Source organism: Neovison vison, chromosome X, assembly GCF_020171115.1.
Source record: "Neovison vison isolate M4711 chromosome X, ASM_NN_V1, whole genome shotgun sequence".
NCBI classification, from domain to species: domain Eukaryota; kingdom Metazoa; phylum Chordata; class Mammalia; order Carnivora; family Mustelidae; genus Neogale; species Neogale vison.
This window is the reverse complement of record NC_058105.1, coordinates 99972073-99992433: the sequence shown is the minus strand read 5'-3', so window position 1 is coordinate 99992433 and position 20361 is coordinate 99972073. Positions and strand designations below refer to the sequence as shown.

Genomic DNA, 20361 nt, shown 5'->3' with positions numbered 1-20361 from the left:
GGGTTCTTTTCAAGTGCAATTATCAATGTACTCTTGAAATACAGTAATGTTGATAATTTTTGTAACAGGAAACAAGATTAATTTTTAAAGTACTCTCTCCTTGGATAGTATTTTACACCATTTTTTCCAATGTGTTTTTATGTGCACTTGTCCAAATTATTTCAGTGACCCCATGGAGAAATGTAGAGAAGGTAGAATTATACTTGTAATACAAAAAATGAAATGACTGATTCATAAAAAGACTTATGTCAAGGGTAGCAGTTAGAGCCCAGATCATGGTAGAGACATCATTGTATTTTAAAGCTGAGAAAAGAAATCAGAGACACATAGTCCAACTTATTACACTTAGAGCCCTGCAAACCCAGACCCCAAAATAGTAAGATGATAGCCTAAGGTCACACAACTGATTTGTGACAGAATAGAGATGGACCCAGGTTTTTGCCCCCCCCCCATCCATTACTCTTTTCCTTCTCCTGCGTAGTCTCCAGACCATATGTTCACTCCTTAGCCTACTAACATGAAATTGTGTAATGGAATAAATGAAAGTCTGGAATACTGAGTTATAGCATAAAATAACTATATAACAAAATCTAAAATCATCCTTGAAATCAATCTGATTGGATAAATATAATCATTTTTCTATCAAAGAAAAATGACACATCTGAATAATTTTTTTGTACACAACCATGTGGAATTTGAATTTTTAAAACATTTGTAGAGTAATAGCAATATGATGTATCTACTTTATACTGCAAGAGACAGGGTCTTTTGTCAGGAGCATGAGTTTCAGGCACTTCAGCACTTAGCACTCATTTACTGAATTCATATTCTTCTGGCCATTAATAAATCAACTCTAATGATATACTCAGCGATACTGGACAGATTCAGAACTTACAGGGTAGTTTCCTTCTATTTTCTGTTAACTTTTTCCAGTTTATGTTTTAAAAGCCATGCTATATATTCTGGGATAAATGATAGGAAAAATCATTGAAATTTTGAAACTTAATATGTTTAATAAAGGAAGCTAAAAGATCTCCTTTGTGAGGCTTCAGAAGGGTAAAGAAAATGGTTTTTGTATTTGTATAATTTAAGTGTACTTTAAATCATGAAGCAATCCTATTGATACTGTTGAAGATGAACAAAGCTGGATACAAGTTACAGCCGTAACTTGTATAAAGGTAATAAGGATTACCTTTATTCAGTAACTGTTGCAATAAGGAGAAGGATCCAGCATGAACTAAACTGGTATTTGTACAGGAGGAACTGGGCGTTTTAAAAGGAGGATGAGAAAGTAAGGAGGAAAAATGAACTGGGAACTTAAAAATAATGAGCAGAATCAGGGAAGTGGACATTTTTAAGTGGGAGGTGGTGGGTTAGTGTGAGGATCTGGATTTGTTAATTGATGCTTATCTGGAGGAGAAACAAACTTCTGTGATCTTTATGATCAGAGGTAGTGATGCAAGTTAGAACAAGGAACCTACCTGCTGGGATCATTATTTCCTTGAATGTCTGCATTCTGAGGTCCTTGAGAAGACATCTCTGTGTGGCAGAAAACGTACATCTTAAAAAGGAGAGAGAAAAAGGGGGAGGGTGGGTTGAGTGGAGGGTAGAAGTAAAAAAGGGGGGGAGAGAAAGGATTTATAATAGCAAGCTTCTAAAGTAATTGCTCTAATAAGAGGGAGTTTAGGGACCTATCTGCCTATCACTGGCTTTTGGCTGGAACAAACAGTACATTCTCTTGACAGCATTGAGCTCTCTCAGGTAGACACTTTAAGGGGAACTGGAACCATCCTAGGGATATGGCCTTGAGCTGTTAGAAATTAAGTCAGCACTTGTTCAAGTCTCTTTGTGTGTGTGTGTGTGTGTGTGTGTGTGTGTGTGTGTGTGTGTGTGTGAAGGGGGTAGATAAAACCACTTGTGCTGAAAATCTGCAGTTACTGTAGGCCAAGGTTGAGGCTTCCTTGAGAAGAGGGATTGGAGAAGCCTGACTAGAGTTTGGCCAAGAAGAGAGTCTATGTCAATATATCATGACATAATGACTTGGAGGATAAGAAGGCAGATCATATACATTTAGGTTAAAGAGGTGGTTGCTGATATGAATAGATAATTTGTTCATAGTGACTAGAAAAATGAACCAAACATAAGCAATGATAAATATAAATGAATTAATTTAAGTTTTTTAATTTATGTGATTTTAATTACCAAAATGAAGTAGTTGAAAAATGTTCCTTTGTGGAAAAAAAATCCTTTTGGATTTTGTGGATAACAAACCCAGTGAATGGGAAAATAATGGCACCAACATTTCTTTTTGTTGAGTAATGATACTGTGACCACAATCAAGATGATGATGACAGTGATTATATAATAGCCAACATTTACTGAGTACTCAAAATATGCTCCAAGGATCTGGATTTTGTTTTCACTTTAAATATTCAAACCACAGATTGGCAATGTATATGATTATTGCCCATATTTTACAAATGAAGACTTTGTAGCTTTGCTTAATACCCTGGCCAAGCTTACTTAGAGTTGGGTTATAAATGTAGGCCGTCTGCCTTCAAGAGGGCTTGGTCTAACCCTTGGGCTTTACTGCATGGTTAGTGATAGAGCGTCCAGCTAAAAATAAAAGATTTCCTACCTCTGTGCTTTGTATTGCTTGCTGCACACTTGTTTCACACTTCACGCTTTCTCTTCAGTGTTCCATTTTAAGAAGGACAATATTAAACTAAATTATGTCATGCAAAGCAGTTGTATGGTGGTGAGTGGTTTGTAACCCACATTAAGTAAGTAGTGGTTGAAGGGACTAAACGTATTAAACCTATTTAAAGGGTATGTTTGGCATGGAAGGAAGGTGAAAAACAATTTTTTTTAAATGAAAGGTACGTTTGGATGTCTATGGAAGGGCGGGATTTAATTTTATACATATAAATGTAATGACACATACACATACATTGTCATTAAAATTGTCATTGTCATTGTCACAAAATTGTTATTAGGAAAAGAGAGGAGACTCACTGTGCTTCGGATAAGAGCTGGAACTGATGGGTTAGATGTTGAGGAGCACAGGGATCAGCTGAAGGAGGGAAGTACTTTCTCAGTGCTGTTTACCAGTGGAATTGGTTTTTCCCTGAAGGAATGAATTCCTCAGCACTGAAAGGATTACAGAAAGGGATCTTGAGCATCTGCTAATAAAGGATGATTCCACTGATTCTGTAAAAACATGTTAGTGCCATCTTCCACCAATCAAAAAGTAATGTGTCTAAAGAAAGGAACAAATTCAATCCCTTGGTGGATTTTTTCCCAAATGTGGACTCTAAATACATAATAATGCCTTTTTACATGTGTTTTGGGGGTAAAAGCTAAGAGAATTACATTCCAGTTTTACTCTTTGTTTATTTGCAGACTAGTACACTATTTAATACTTCAAAGCTAAAGAAGCCTAAGTCCATTTTATACACAGCAGAACTGAGCCTTCCAGAACATTTTGATATCCCCAAGAAAATCTACATTCCTCAGGTTCCAGAAACTCAAGCTAAATTGACCCCGTCGCAAGAAATTAAACCTGCAAATAAAAAAGGTAATCAGTAACATGTCAACTGCAATATCTAGCTCTGTCCCAGGCCCTGTGAAATACTAAAATTTGAAAGAGATTCTCTCTACTAATAGGATGTTTGTGATATAATTAAATGTTTGTAATATACTAAATGTATTAGTTCAGTGTACATAAATATCAATTATTGAATATTTTGCATTATAAATAATCACCATGCTATAACACAGTAATCTAAATTATATACTAAATTTAAGTGCTAAGTTACTGGTACTTGAATTTGCAGACCTGTTATTACTCCTTCTTAAGGAGTAGTTGTCTGATAAAGACTGTTAAGTGCTCTTTGAGAAAGGTAAGGTCTTGCTGTGACAGTGGAATTAGTTATAAAATTGTGCTGGAGTTGAGGTTCAGGCTAGCTTTAAAGGATAAGAGGGCTGTTGGTGGCCATAGCATATCAGAGGAGACAGTGTGTTATTTATGAGTAATTTATCTCCGATCTGGACTAGGGTCTTTAATATTTGAATACTTACTCTTCGTCTCCTGGTACCTTTTTATTCTGCGATTGTAAATACGAAGGACTAACCCAGATTAAATAGAATATTAATAAATTTACAATGTCAAATATAAGCAATAAGATATAAACAATGTGACAAAATAATTTAAAGTATCCAAGATTAGTTTTCATTTCACTTCTTTCCAAGCTGATGGATAGCATTAGGATTGTAATTTCTTTGCCAGGGCTATTCCCACAATGTATCGTAACTCAAGCGGCATGGATTCTACTTTATATTGTTGCTAACTTACATTTTGTTTACATCTTTCTGTGTTCTTTTCCTGAGGCTTTGTGTTAAACATATAGTTTCAGGGGCACCTGCGTGGCTCAGTCATTAAGTGTCTGCCTTTGGCTCAGGTCATGATCCCGGGATCCTGGGATAGAGTCCCACATCGGGCTCCCTGCTTGGTGGGGAGCCTGCTTCTCCCACTCCTACTCCCCATGCTTGTGTTCCCTCTCTCTCTCTCTGTCAGATAAATAAATAAAATCTTAATAAAATATATATATATATATATATATATATATATATAATGTTTCTAAATCTGAATATGTGGTTACAGATGATAAGGTTACAGGGTAATCTGTTCATTTTACCTTCGTAGGAGATCTGAGATCTGAGATTCAAATGCTAAGTGGCCAAGCAGGTAATAAGGATTTATGAATTAGATCTGGTCTAAGGCAAGAAGGATGATGAAGCCTAGGACAAACTAGAGAGTAGGCACCCTGTCTAAACACTCAAAATCAAAATAATAAACAGAAAAGCTTAAGTCCGAAAAAAAAAAAAAAAAAAGCTTAAGTCCGCCCAACAACTGTGAAGGTATATTTAACTCATCATCTGTCAAGCTGGTGACAGCTCTTAAGTTGTTGTCTTTTTTTTTTTTAATCTTTATTGCCTCTGGCTTTTCATTATACATTAAATGTTTAAATGAAGATTTTATAATGATAATTTTTTAACCCCTTTGAGATAACTGGATAAAGCTGTGTGTATTATAAGCCCAGCTAGGATTCCCAGTCCAAACAATTCACTTATTCAGCCATTCACTTAACACACTTGAGAATCAATTCCTTTGGGTAAAATGATTAAAATTGGCATATTAAGGTGCTCTTTAATTATAAATAAGTATGAAGTTATCTATATTGAGAAGTCTTCCGCTCAGATAATTTTCAAAGGCTAATATTTTTCTTTCATATCAGTTGTGAACTCTCCATTTCAGTAAGAAGATTATTGTGAGAATTAAGAAAAATAGAGCTGTAAATTTTAAAAGATCATGCACAAAAGTTTTTAAATATAATTTGCATATCATGGTTCCTAACTTGATTTTCTATGCAGTTGACTTTATAGAAGAGTCTTGCAGCCCAGGTTTCTGTATCCACTTCCTTCAGCATACATTTAAATAAATTAAGTTTACAAAATCAGAATATTCTAACTCGGGATCGTAGCAGATTACACAAAATATATAGCCTAAACAGTGCAGTGTACATTCTATTGTTAAGCAGTGGACTTGATTAATGAAAAGGAAAGGAACATATGCTATTTAAGTTTAATAAATAACATTCTATTGGAATTTGAGAGAAAGAATAGTAGAGTTAAGCATTTAAGAAGCTTATCTTTGTGGGGAAAAAAAGCTTATCTTTGTGATATAATCCACTTTGAAGAGAACCACAAATTCCTAGCAATCAATATAGTAACATAGGAATAAATTTTAGGGTCTTTTTAAAAAAATTTAATTTTATTTATTTATTTGACAGAGAGAGATCACAAGTAGGCAGAGAGGCAGGCGGGGGCGGGGGGGAGCAAGCTCCCTGCTGAGCAGGGAGCCGGATGCGGGGCTGGATCCCAGGACCCTGGGATCATGACCTGAGCTGAAGGCAGAGGATTAACCCACTGTGCCACGCAGGTGCCCCTGGGGTCTTTTTAAAAAGTTTTTTTTAATCTCTACACCCTGTGTGGGGCTCAAACTCACAACCCCGAGATCACAAGTCACATGCTCTACCACCTGTAAATATTTTTTCCTTTTTCATTCCATCCTTCCTTCCTTCCTTCCTTCCTTTCGTTCTTTTCTTTATAGGTGGCATGGAGAGAGGAAGAAATGGTAAGTATTTATCTGGAGAAGGAGAGATAGCCCAGTATTCCTGCTAATTGCAAGAAAGGGGTGGAAGTGGGACATTCTTATAATCTATTGAAGTTCTAATGTCAGCAGAAGGCACTAGTTATGAGGTATTGAGAAGTGGCTCTCTTCTACCCATTCATACTAAAGCTGCCAATCAGTCTTTTTACCTTTTTGAAATTCCTAATGAAACTTTTACATTTCTGGTTAACCATAGCTATTACAATAATTATTTGAAATAATCTACTTAAGTCTGTATTTATTTTAGCTCCATCGTTTAGGAAGGTATTATCTTTTCCATCCCGCCCTTTAACATTATAATGCTTTCAGCAGACGGAGATGAGGCTGTAGACAAAGTGCATGTGCACACAAGTAGCTGCATCTGTCTCCACAGATGTGACAGATGTACACGCTGGACATTTTCCCAGTGAAAAGGCATTACTTGTCTCACCTCGTATATCTCAAAGATTCTGTGACTCCTTTGTTGTTAATGGACTAGAGTAGGTCTAATATTTTTTGAGCACCAACAATATGCAAAGCACTGTGACAGCTGGTTTTATAGTTTTTCTCATTTAATTTTCCCAGTTCTGTCTGATTCTGTCTCAGACCCCATTGAGGCATAGATCCTTCTACTTGCTTATCCATGGACCCTTGCTTGGCTCACAGCAACCTTTCCACATGGTTTTTAGCCTTCTCAAACATCCTCTTTACTCCAGTTTTTTCCCGTCTCCAACCTCCACCGGACAAATGACTTTGTCACCTCTGTCATGGAGGAGAGGGGGCTATGTGAGCACACACTCTTCCTTAACCTCCTTACCACCTCCCCCTCAATCTCCAAATAATGGGAATCTACTCTATTAACCTTGTGGTGTGTATCCTTTATCTTATCCCAGAAAACCTCTTTGTTATTTATCACAGTTCCTTCTTCTTTTGGAGTATTTCCTTCACTTTTGCCTTAAACTTCCTCAAGCTGCAGAAACTAAAGACATTTATACCTTTCCCATGACAAACATACTTCTCAGTAGGGCTATCTTCATTTGCAGTTTCTATTCCTGCATGACTAGTTCTCACCCTCTCAGATCTGGCTTTTGCTCTACCACTGTAGTAAAATGGCTAGTTGCTTTCTAATTGCCAAATTCAAGATTACCTTGTTGGATCTCTTTTGCATTTGACCTGGATGATTGGGCATCTACTCACAATTCTAAATTGAGACAGGGCTTTATATCCTTGTTCCCTGCATTTCTTCTCCATCCCCTTGATAAGATTTCTTCTTAATCTTTTCATGACTTATTCTGTTTACTCTATCAATATGGAATCTTCAAGGACCTATTGTCTTACTGGGGCAAATATTACTTTTAATGTATCCCATAGGAGATTCTGTACTCTCCCATATTTAAAACTACCATTAACATCCCTAACTTTTATCCTTACTCCTACCCTTTCCCTTCTGTTTTCAACTTGATATTCAGGAGTATATGACATGCCTACCTATAGATATAGATATAGATATAGATATAGATACAGATATAGATATGCAGATAGGTATACAAATAGAGGGATTTATCCCTCAGATTAAAAATGAATGTTTTATTATTCTCCATTGATTTGTTCCTTATAATATAATCTCTGTCTTTCCATTTGGTGGGACATATATCCACCCTGTCTCTTATATTAGAAATCTGGGCATATTGCTTGAAGCTTCACTCTTTTGAGCTCATACCTTAATTCATTTTGTAATTCCAAATTTTCTGTAATTTATTTCCTTCTCTTCTCTACTCCCACTGTTAATGATTCAGGTCTTCATCAGTACTTCACAAATGGAAAAAGTAATCACATCTATTTCTTCTCGATGAGGTGCAAATTTAATGAGATAACATATGCTAAGAATTTAAATGCTATATGATATACCTAATAAACATTGGCTATTAATTATACTCTGGTCTTGTCACCCTTAAAGAACTTCACCTCTAGGCACTAGAACTATTAAATTTGACAATGAAATATTACTGAAACATTTAATGATTTCAGAGGCAGATTTACTACACTACTAAAGACACATAAATTTTATGATTCTTCACTTTTTTGACCCCCCCCTTTTTAGTCTGTGTACCTAGATTTATATTTGTGATTTTATATTCTTTCTTTTGAAGAAGGTCCCTAAATTTTAAAAGCCTCACGCCTCATAAAACCTAGACTTCACCTGGTTGTAGGTCTGATAGAACTTCATCTGCTTGTGGTTCTAGGGATGTTGAAGTTTATGGACAGGAAGAGTTTTATGGACCTCAAATGGGTGCAGGTAAACAGGAAATCTCCCGTAGATCTAGTAACACTTATTACCTCCCCAATATAGAGGATCCTTGTGTTTTGTGTGCTCCATGAAAAATAGATACAAGAACACTCAAGCAGTATGCTCTAGGCTGATTTTTTTCTGATAACTTACACAGAGCTCAAAACCTTCATTTCTAAGGGTATCTCTTCAGTTTCTAGTATTTTACATTGACCCAGGGTCTTATTCTCTCTCAAGGGATATGTGGCAGACATATTGGAAGTGTATATTGTAGGAACACTGTACCTTCTCCCATTTGATTCCAATTTTCTTAATTTTCTAATGTTTACTAATAATTACAGGTCTAAAATAGGTGACAAATATTCACTAAATCTTTCCATGGCATCTATTTAATATGTAATGTGATTATATACTATATGAAAAATTTATTATTAATAACTAAACTACCTGTGGTTCTATCCATTTTATAAGGATTAAATATATTATTGTAATAGCTAAATTATCCCTCAGTATGAAAATAAGACTCCACAATTATTACAAAAACACGAAAGTAAATTTTTGCTTAAAATTTATTAACTACTTTGACAAATAAACCCTACATCTCTGAGTTACATCACATAGCCATAAATGCATTTCAAATAGAATAAAAGTAAATTTCATTTAACAGAGTACCAATTAAAATGTTGGGTTTAATGATTAAACTGAGTTAAGGGGTGCCTGGGTGGCTCAGTCGTTAAGCGTCTGTCTTTGGCTCAGGTCATGATCCCAGGGCCCTGGGATAGAGCCCTGCCATCAGGCTCCCTGCTCAGTGGGAAGCCTGCTTCTCCCTCTCCCACTCCCTACTTGTATTCCCTCTCTTGTTGTCTCTCTCTGCCAAATAAATAAATAAAATATTTAAATAAATAAACAGTTAAATTGAAGCAATCCTCTATACTTTATTGTCCACATCATCAAATCACCTCATCCTAGAAATGTGCTGTTAGTTCATTTTTCTCAAAAGAAATATAGTTAAACTTGTAGTGATATCTTTGTTACAGGGCTTTTTTTTTTTTTTTTTTGTAAAATCATTTTAAATTTGCAAAAGCTTTTTGAAATAGAATTTCTTTAATTCACTTAGAAATGTAATTCAAATGCATTTTTCATATAGGATTGCCACAACTGTAAACCATCAAGTCCAATTACGTTGTATAAAAGAATGTTATTAAATTCCAGAAGGAAATCAGTAATCCATATGCTACATTTAAATCTCGTAAGATCAAAAAGAACAAAAATTAGGAAAAGTAAAGAACGTATTCTCTATTTGCGATCTTTAAGTTTATATTTAATTATAAATGTAATAGTTTCTGTTATAGTCTACCTTTCAGGAAGACTTGTAATCATAATCATAAAAGATAGTACTTGTCGAGTGCCTGGGTGGCTCAGTGGGTTAAGCCATTGCCTTTGGCTCAGGTCATGATCTCAGGGTCCTGGGATCGAGTCCCATATCGGGCTCTCTGCTCAGCAGGGAGCCTGCTTCCCTCTCTCTCTCTCTGCCTGCCTCTCTGCCTACTTGTGATCTCTCTCTCCGTCAAATAAATAAATAAAAAATCTAAAAAAAAAAAAAGATGGTACTTGTCTTATAAATACTTGATATAAATTTGAATTTACATCAAGTGAAAAATAAGAGGATATTTATCTATACTTGTACTTAAAGCTTTATTCTTTTATTTATTTATGTATTTCATTTTTAATAACTTTAAGATGTTCATATACCATGCAGTTCACCAATTTATTTAAAGTGTATAATTCAGTGGTTTTCCGTATATTGCTTAGATACATGTAACCATTACCACAGTCCATTTTAAAACGTTTCTGTCCCCCCAAAAGGAAACTCAGTACCCTTTATCTATCAACTCCCTATCACCCACCCCTCCCCCCAGCCTTAAGCAATCATTAATTTTTCTCTCTACATAGATTTGCATGTTCTGGAGATTTCATATGAAAAAATCATGTCATTTGTGGTATTTTTGTAACTGGCTTCTTTCACTTAGCAGAAAGTTTTCATAGTTATCCACATTGTATCATGTATCCATACTTCATGCCTTCTAATGGCCAATTGTATGACTAATGCGTTTGGTTTTTCTGTTGATCAGTTGGTGAACATTTGGGTTACTCTACCTTTTGCCTACTGTGAATAAACGTTTCTGTGCAAGTTTTGGGGTGAACATATGTTTTCATTTTTCTTGGGTATATACAGCTGTAAGTAGAACTGTTGTGTCACATGTTTAACTATGTTTAAACATTTTTTTTTTTATGTTTAAACATTTGAGGAACCACCAGACTGTTTTCCAAAGAGGCTATACTATTTTACATTTCACCAGCAGTGTGCGAGGGTTCCAGTGTTCCCGGATCATTGACAACACTCTTTATTATCTGACTTTTTAATTTTAGTTGTCCTGGTGGGTAGAAATAGTATCTTAAATGCTTTTGACTTGCATTTCCCTGGTGCCTCAGCATGCTGAGCTTCTTTCCATGTCCTTATTGGCTACTTATATATCATTTGTATAAATGTCCATTCAGATCTTTTACCCATTTTTTAACTTGAGTTGTCTTTTTCTGATTGATTTGCAAGTGTTTTATCTATATTCTAGATATAATACTTTATCACATACTTGATTTGCAAATATTTTCTTGTATTCTGTGGGTTGTCTTTTCACTCTCCTAAAACTGTTCTTTGAAGCACAGTTCTTAATTTTAATTGATCTGTTTTTGTTATTGATTATGATTCTTGCTTTTGATATCATATTTCAGAATCCATTGCCAAGTTTGAGGGCATAAAGATTTAGCTCTATTTTCTTCTCAGAATTTTATGCTTTAGTCCTTACATTTAGGCCTTTTACCCATTTTGAGTTAATTGCATATTGTTTGAGGTAAGGGTCTAACTTCATTCTTTTGAATGTGGCTGTCCCAGTGGTCTTGGAAACATTTGTTGAAAATACTGTTCTTGGGGCACCTGGTTGGCTCAGTCATTAGACATCTGCCTTTGGCTCAGGTCATGATCCCAGGTCCTGGGATCGAGCCTCGCCCGGACTCCCTGCTCAATGGGAAGCCTGCTTCTCCCTCTCCCACTCCCCCTGCTTGTGTTCCCTCTCTCACTGTGTCTCTCTTTCAAAAATTAAATAAAATCTTTAAAACAAGAAAAAAAAAAAAGATAATACTGTTCTTTGGGGGTGCCTGAGTGGCCCAGTCGGTTGACTCTTGATTTTGGCTCAGGTTGTGATCTCACTGTCTCACTGTCATGAGAGTCAGCCTCACATCTCATTGGGCTCTGCGCTCAATGAGGAGTCTGCTCCCCCTCTTGCTTCCTCTGACCCTCCCCTCACTTACTTGTTCATGCTCTCTCTCTTAAATAAATGGGTCTCTCTCTCTTTTTTTTTTTTTTTTTTTTTGAGACATTGAGAGAGAGAAAACAAGCAGGAGGAGCAGCAGAGGAGGAAGAGGGAGAAGCAGGCTCTCTACTAAGCAGGGAGCCTCATGTGGAGCTTGATCTCAGGACTTTGGAATCACAACCTGAGCTGAAGACAGATGGCTCAGCTGATTGGGCCACCCAGGTGCCCCATAAATAAATGGGTCTTTAAAAAAAAAAAAGAAAAGAAAAGAAAAGAAAATACTGTTCTTTCTGCGTTAAATTATCTTGACACCCTTGTTGAAAACCACTTGACCATAAATACGTGTTTTATTTCAGGGTTTTCTATCTTATTCCATAGATCTATATGTCTCCTTAGGCCAGTACCACACTTTTCTGATTATTATGGCTTTATAATAAGTTTTGAAATCAGAAAGTGTGAGTCCTACTATACTGCTCTTTTTTAACCAGATTATTTGGCTGTTCTGATATTCTCACAATTCCATATGGATTTTAGAACAAGCAAGCCAACTGTCCATCTGATAGGTATTACATTGAATCTATAAATCAATTTGGAGAGGATTATCATCTTAATTATACTAAGTCTTATTATTCATGACCATGTGATATTTTTCCATTTCATTAGATATTCTTTAATTTCTTTCAGCAGTGTTTCATAGTTTTGAAAGTGTAAGTTTTGTATTTCTTTTGTTAAATATATTCCTAAATATTTTACTCTTCTTCATGATATTACAAATAGAATTATTTTCTTATTTCCATTTTCAGATTATTCATTGCAAATGTATAGAAATACAGTTGACTGCTGTATATTAAAATTATATCATCTGACCTTGATGGATTGATTATTTAAATTTTATTTTGCTGGATTCCTTAGAATTTTCCATATAAAATATGATGTTATATGCATATAGAGATGGTCTTACATCTTCCCTTGTGAAATGGATTCATTATGTTTCTTTTTCGTACCTAATTGATCTGGTAATACCTGCAGTAGAATGTTAAATAGAAGCATTAAGAGGGGACATTTTTGTCTACTGGAATTTATGGAAAAAGAATCCAGTCTTTAATCATTAAGCATCATGATAGCTGTAGGTAGTTTATAGGTGCTCTCTATGAGGTTGAGGAAGTTCCCATCTCTTCCTAGTTTGTTGCATGTTTTTCTCATGAAAGCATATTGTATTTTTTTCAAATTATTTTCCTGCGTAATTGGAATAAACATGTAGATTTTTTTTATTCTATTGTTACAGAATATCGTATTCATTAATTTTTTTGGTTGTTAAACCAACCTTCATCCCTGTGATAAATACCATTTGGTAATCATTATGGTTTGAATGTTTTTGGCCCCTCAGAATTCATATGTTGTTAACCTATTGGCCAAGGTGATGTTATTAGGATGTATGGTCTTTGGGAGGTGATTAGGTCATGGGGACACAGCCCTCAAGAATGGCATTGGTATCCTTTTAAAAGATGTCCCAAAGAGCTAGTTCACCTTATCTATTATGTGAGGATCCAAAGATAAATCTGAAACCCAGAAGAGGATCCTCACCTGACTCTTCTGGCACCTCATTCTTAGACTTTCAGCCTCCAGAATTGTGATAAGTAATGTGTTATTTATAAGATATCTAGTTTATCCAATTTTGTTAATGGCATCCCAAGCACATTAAAACAGTAATGCTGATAATTCTTCTATATGCTGCTGAATTCTATTTGCTAGCATTTCATTAGTTTTTGCTTTTGATATTCAATATCTTTACTTGTTATGTATATCTATTTAGATTGTCTCTTTCTGAGTCAGTTTCAGTGGTGTCACTTAAATTATGTAGTTTTTGGCATACAATTGTTCATACCATTCTCTTACATCCCATATTTTTTCTGTATGGCAGAAGTAATGTCCCTACCTTCATTTCTGATTCGAATTTGAATATTTTCTTTTTTTTTTTTCTTGTTCCATTTCGCTAAATGTTTGTCAGTTTTGTTGATCTTTTCAAAGAGCTAGCTTTTGGTTTTAGTAACTTTTCTGTGTTGTTCTCTCTATTTCATTAATTTCTCTTTCAATCTTTATTTTTTTCTTTTTTTATTTTTAAGATTTTATTTGTTTATTTGACAGACAGAGATCACAAGTAGACAGAGATGCAGGCAGAGAGAGAGAGGGAAGCAGGCTCCCTGCTGAGCAGAGAGCCCGATGCCGGGCTCGATCCCAGGACCATGAGATCATGACCTGAGCCGAAGGCAGCAGCTTAACCCAATGAGCCACCCAGGCGCCCTCAATCTTTATTTTTTTCATTCAACTTTCTTTTAGTTCAGGTTGCTCTTCTTTCTCCAGTATCTTAAAGTGAATGTTTAGGTTATTGATTTCAGATCTCTTTTCTTCTTTATTGTAGGCATTTATAGTTACAAAATTCCATATAGGCATTTGCAACTATGAATTACTTCTTGAGCTTAATGCTACAAGTTTCTGTATGTTTTGTCTTTTTTTTTTCATTAATCATAAAGTATTTTCTGATTTCCCCAGGTTTTTCTTGACCCACTGATTATTTCAGAGTATATTAACAGTAACAATAGTTGTTTAGGGAGGGAGGTTGAAATATTATGAAACATCCAATATATAAATTAGGTAAATGGAAAGTTTTCTCTGTTCGAAACCAGAGAAGATGCTTTAGAACTCAGTCTGCTTGTCCTCTGCACACCTGTTATTATAACCCCAGCAATAGCTCATGAAGCACATTTTCATAAGGCTGGGGTTCTGATTTGAAAGCTACTGATTTAGCCCAACTTCCACATTTTGTAGGTGAGGAAACAGACACAGAGAAGGTGAGCAGGTTAACTAGAATCAAGTAGATAGTGACATAATTGCTTAATTTACTCTAGAACGTATTATCTTTACCATCTTTGAACAGAGATGCTAGATTATGGGATACTTTATTCAACAAATATTTATTGAGGGCTTACTCTGTATAAATAAGCAACGTTAAGGCACGTAAGATAGAGAAAATCCTTGTCTTTTAGAATTTGTTGTGGAAAATTGTCCCTAGTGTTTGCCATCCTTGGGACATATTCTGAGTGACATTTTCATTATTGGTAGTTGCTTTTCTGTGGCTTATTCTTTCATTCTATCTTGTGACTAAGAGTATTACTTATTCGGATAACTAGCTAGTGAGATGTGCTGACAGTGGTTGTGGCATGGAGAAGTAGGACTAGCCATATGAGAACTTAACCCAAACTTTGTCTTCACTGTTTCAATAAAAATGGTCCAGCATCTGGTTTTCAGTTTCAAATGGTCTACAAATTGTTGGTGACTAGATTGACATATTAGATATGTATAATTTTTGCTCTGTTTATAACTTTCAGCCATTTCTATTTTATATCAGTTGTTTCTATCCATATAATACCTGACTGAAAATAATGACTTGTTCTTATCTCCCTGGTTGATCAATTTTTTTCTTATATTTGAAGATTCTGGTGTAATAGTCATTCTTTTCTTATGAAGATGAATTTGTAAATTCATTTTGTATTTTCATACATGGGTGTTCAGAAGTTATTTTAACTAAAGTATATTAAATTGAATGCACAGAACTTTACTAAAATTCAGAAGTCAGGAAAGTAGTTAGGTAAGTATACTTACATACTTTAGGAAATCACAATTTTCCTTGTTGCTGCTTTATCATTTTGTGTGTGAGTGTGTGTGTGTGTGTGTGTGAACAAAAGAAAGTCCATTTTTTAAAAATAAAAGTCAGAGGAAAAATAGTGCCTGAAATAGAATTTTCTTCTTAAGTTTATGGGCAATTATAGTACTATAAATTGTGCATTCATTGCATCAGTGACACATTCCCTTGTAATATCATATATACGTGTAATAAAACATAATGTAGGTATTTAAAGTCAGCTTTTCAGTATTATGTCTATGATTATTTACCATTCCTATGTCTCACTATGTTTCTTTAATATTAAACATAGAATCTTAGAGAATTTTCGTTTTGTCTTTTATGCTTAAAATATTTTGATCTTTGTCTTCTATTTTAATAAGTTTAATAAGTTTTAATAAGTTTAATAATGTTTTAATAAGTGTCATGACAGCTGGTGTGATCACAGCTCTTGTGGAAGGAAATAATAATCTTGTCTTCTCTCAGAGAGGTGCCTTTTAACCATCTCTGGGATGTGGAGGGCTGTCCCAGGTGCACCTAACTGACTTCATGTAGAAGCATAGTTGTGATCTATCATTAGGAAAAGGGGGTCTGGTGATAGAGTGAAAGAAGAAAGGATGTAGCTTCAGTGGTCAGCAGGGGAGTGGGTACTTACGAGGTAAACCTATTAACACTTGATATACAAATTTCAAGGTCTGACAATCGATATTTCTATTTTCTTGATTGTCCTGCTTTCGGGAATACTTTTTCTCCTAATGTGGATCCCTGATATGCATCACCTTTGGGGAATGTGTTCATGGGGAGTAACTGAATCTTTTGAGCCTCTTCCCTAATCACACTTCTGGGTACAGGGATCAGTCCTGTTGATCAGATATTTTCCTCAATTCATATCACTGCTCACAGATTCCTCAGCGGAGGCAGAAAAGTGGGTCATGTGCTCTTGTATTCTGGCCTCAGCCCAGGCCACCCTGAGGATGGGTAAGTGACTGAGCTGCTGTGAATGTTCACTCCTATCTCTTTCCGTTTCAGGGTATCTCTTCTTCAGTTTTATTCATTGCCTGACCTGCGGCAGGTTATAACTTGGTGTCTCCCTTTTATATAAACTGCCCTATAGAAATGTCATTTTTAAAAATTTTCTTTTTAGCCAACAACCTTGGTTTTTCTCAGAAAAAGAAATTTTCTATTTACCAGTTGAGTGACTGATGGAAGTATACTTAACGCATGGTGTTATATTATTTTCATGTGTATGACATAGTGATTAGCAGAGTCTGTGTATTATGCTGCATGTTTATGTTCACCAGAAGTGTGGCTCCCGTCTGTCACTGTACAATGCTCTTATAGTGTCACTGACTATATTCCTTATGCTGTGCCTTTCATCTCTGTGACTTATCCATTCCATAACTGGAAGCCTGTATTTCCCACTCCCCTCCGCCCATTTTGCCCATCCCCCCATTCTCTCCTCTCTGGCAACCATCAGTTTGTTCTGTGTATTTGAGGTTCTGTTTCTAGGTTTTTTTGTTTATTTGTTCTTTTTTTGTTCTTGTTTTTTAGATTCTACATATAAACTATCATATAATATTTGCCTTTCTGTGACTTAGGAAAGAGAGATCTTAGACTTGCAGTTGACATTGTGATTTTTGAGGTAGAAACTATACAGTAATATATAGATCTTTATCAGAATATTTGAGCTGTAATTGTGTGATTCAAATAAATCTTTTTTTTTTAAAGATTTTATTTATTTATTTGACAGAGAGAAATCACAAGTAGGCAGAGAGGCAGGCAGAGAGAGAGAGAGGGAAGCAGGCTCCCTGCTGAGCAGAGAGCCCGATGCGGGACTCGATCCCAGGACCCTGAGATCATGACCTGAGCCGAAGGCAGCGGCTTAACCCACTGAGCCACCCAGGCGCCCTCAAATAAATCTTAATATGGACAGAAAGTACTGGAAATGCTTACTGGGAAAGTTAGGAAAGATTTTTTGTGGAGAAAAAATTTTTTAAAATAAAGAATTTCTGTGAAGAATTGATAGCTTGGATTGATTTTTCTGGGCATAGTATATGTTTTCTCATATAAATATTTTATATGTAAAATAAATAAACAAAGTATATGTTTTATCATATAAAAATGATTTTAAGGAATTAAAAAAGTAATTCAATTAATAATCTATATCTATGTCCCTATCTAAGCTGTGTTGAATTTTATTTAATTATTTGTCCCAAATTTATTGTTTAATTGTAATATTTGTACCTCTTCCATTCTTCATATTTTTTTTTTACTTTTTAAAATCTATTTTTGTTAGAAACTTCATTATATTTTATTGAAGATTTAAAAGAGTTTCACTCATTCATTTGGATTTGTTTTAAGGGTATTCAAATGATGAGGAAATCATAAAAAGTTCCTGTCCTCAGGAAGCTTATAGACTAATAGAAATGGCGGCAGTTGGGCACATGATAACCTGATACACAATTCAAACTGCTAAGTGCTTGTCTCCTTAGCTCTCTAGTCATTGGAATGTTTATTCATCTGGTTACAAAAATTGTTTCAGGACTTCAGTTGTCCACAGTTAATTCAGGGACTGTCAGCTTTTAGACCTTTCCTGAAATTTTGGAAAAGGGGTTTTTCCCCCAGGTCTGCTAAGCTGGTAGGATATAAGTCTGGGGTAAGTGGGTAGAGCCTCTAAGAATGAGGTCAGCATAGAGAAAGAAGGATGACATGTTATAACTCCAGGTGTATCTCTGGAATCTGTCATTGTAAAAGTGGTCATTCCTTCTGTACATGCCAATTAGTGGGGCAACAAATTACCTCTGTGGTTCCTGCTAGTTTTAGTTAGGTTTCTGACACAAATGAAAGGGATTTGGAAATAGTAGTATCCGAAGCCTGTGCTCCCCCCACTTTGCTGTTTGTTGCCAACCCTGGTTGTACATCAGTGACACTTGGATGCCTTTTACAAAGTACAGTTTTCAGGCCCAAATCTAGACTTACGGAATCACTCCCAGGTTGGAAGAGGTCTAGGAACCTATATGTTAAGTTTCTGGGGTGCCTGGGTGGCTCAGTTGGTTAAGTGCCTGACTCTTGATTTCAGCTCTAGTCTTGTTCTCAGGGTTGGGAATTCAAGCCTCATACTGGACTCCACAGTGGTCATGGAGCCTACTTTATTTATTTCTTTATTTATTTTAACATCTTAATTTTATTTTTTTCATGTTCCAAGAGTCATTATTTATGCTCCACACCCGGTGCTCCATGGAGACTACTTTAAAAAAAAAATATATATATATATATATATATATATATATATGAAGTGGGGCGCCTGGGTGGTACAGTCAGTTGAGCATCAGACTCTTGGTTTCAGCTCAGGTTGTGATCCCAGGGTTGTGAGACGGAGCCCTGCTTCAGGCTCTTTGCTTACCCTGGAGTCTGCCTAAGACTCTCTCTCCCTCAGCCCTCCCCTCCTCTCTAAAATCAATAAATAAATGTATTTTTAAAAGTTTCCTTCCAAATCACTGTCATAGTTAATCCACATTAATTAGAGTTAGGGATCCATTGCTGTGTGGTGTAATGCCATCACTTTACATCTCCATTTTACAAATGAAGAAAATCAAGCCCAGAAAATCAAAGTCCCTTCAGGAGGCCATGTAAGATGTCACATCAAGTCTTTATTTTTTGTATAGTGATTATCTTAGTTTGAGTCCCGTAGACACTGAAGAGACTGGTGCAAGAATTAAATACTGATGCTTTACTTGGGAGGTGAAAACTCAGGGCAATGAGAGTGAGAGAAAGAGAAACAAGGAAGGGAAGAAAGGGAAACAAAACAATGAATGATGCTCTAGCTGCTAACTCAGTGCCCACTATTTACCTCCATGAATAGATGCAACAGGTTGCTTAACAGGTAGCACTTTGAAAAACTATGTGAAGGGGAGCCTGGGTGGTTCAGTTGGCTAGACGTCTGCCTTCGGCTCGGATCATGGTCCCAGGGTCGTGGGATTGAGCCCCATGTTAGCTCCTGGCTCAGTAGGGAGTCTACTCTTCCCTATCCTTCCTGCTTGTAATTTCTCTCTCTGTCTCTCTTGCTCTCAAATAAATAAACAATATCTTAAAAAAAAGAAAAAAAAACAAAAAGAAAGAAAAACTGTATGAAAAGCATTCTGAGCAATCACTGTGAAAGAGGAAGGGAAATAATTTTGTCTTCATGTTTACCTCCTGTCTCCTATACCTATTGGCCAGATTTTACTCCATGGGAGTGAATGGCCCTCGGCTTTGAGGTGGCCTTCCCTGGCCCTACAGAATGCCACAGAAATTCTGAACTTGGGACTGATCTACTTGTCCATCAAGCAGTGGCCAAGGGGTTGGCTCCATTAGTTCTGAAGGAAGTTGCAGGTCATCCTCAGGCAGGGGAACATGGAGGCGGGACAAGTAGCGAGGTTGCCGGAGGTGGCAGAACCAAGGGAATCTCAGGAAGCAGGTAAAATGGATCCCATACTGCAATGTTGTCTTACTGTTAATATTTTAAGGAATTCTCATTCTACTGTCAGCAGCTTTCCTAGACTGTTCAGTTTCTTTCCCTTTCCCCTCCCGTCTCTGCTCATGTATTTCATCCCAGGTCCTGAGACCTGGGATCTTGGCTCTCACCTGTGCTGTCTGTGGGTCTCCCCTGTCATACCTGCCCTCTCTTGAGTAGTACTATAGTATGAATCTACAACCAGGCAACCCTGGCTCCTCCTTTCTATGCTCTCATCCTTGTGATGCATCTTCCTCTAACCCTCATGTTTTAGTATCCTGGTGTAAGTTTCTACTCTATTTCTTAAAATCCAAACTAGTTGTT

General features: G+C 36.1%; 1 protein-coding gene across 1 annotated transcript in view; it reads left to right on the top strand.

Annotated features, from left to right (window-relative positions):
* The window catches only part of CFAP47 (cilia and flagella associated protein 47), a 515984-nt gene that overhangs the window by 306832 nt on the left and 188791 nt on the right, over positions 1-20361 (top strand). The window contains exon 46 of the mRNA XM_044235156.1: positions 3403-3577. Coding sequence (XP_044091091.1) covers positions 3403-3577 — 175 coding nt within the window. The remainder of the gene's footprint in view (positions 1-3402; positions 3578-20361) is intronic.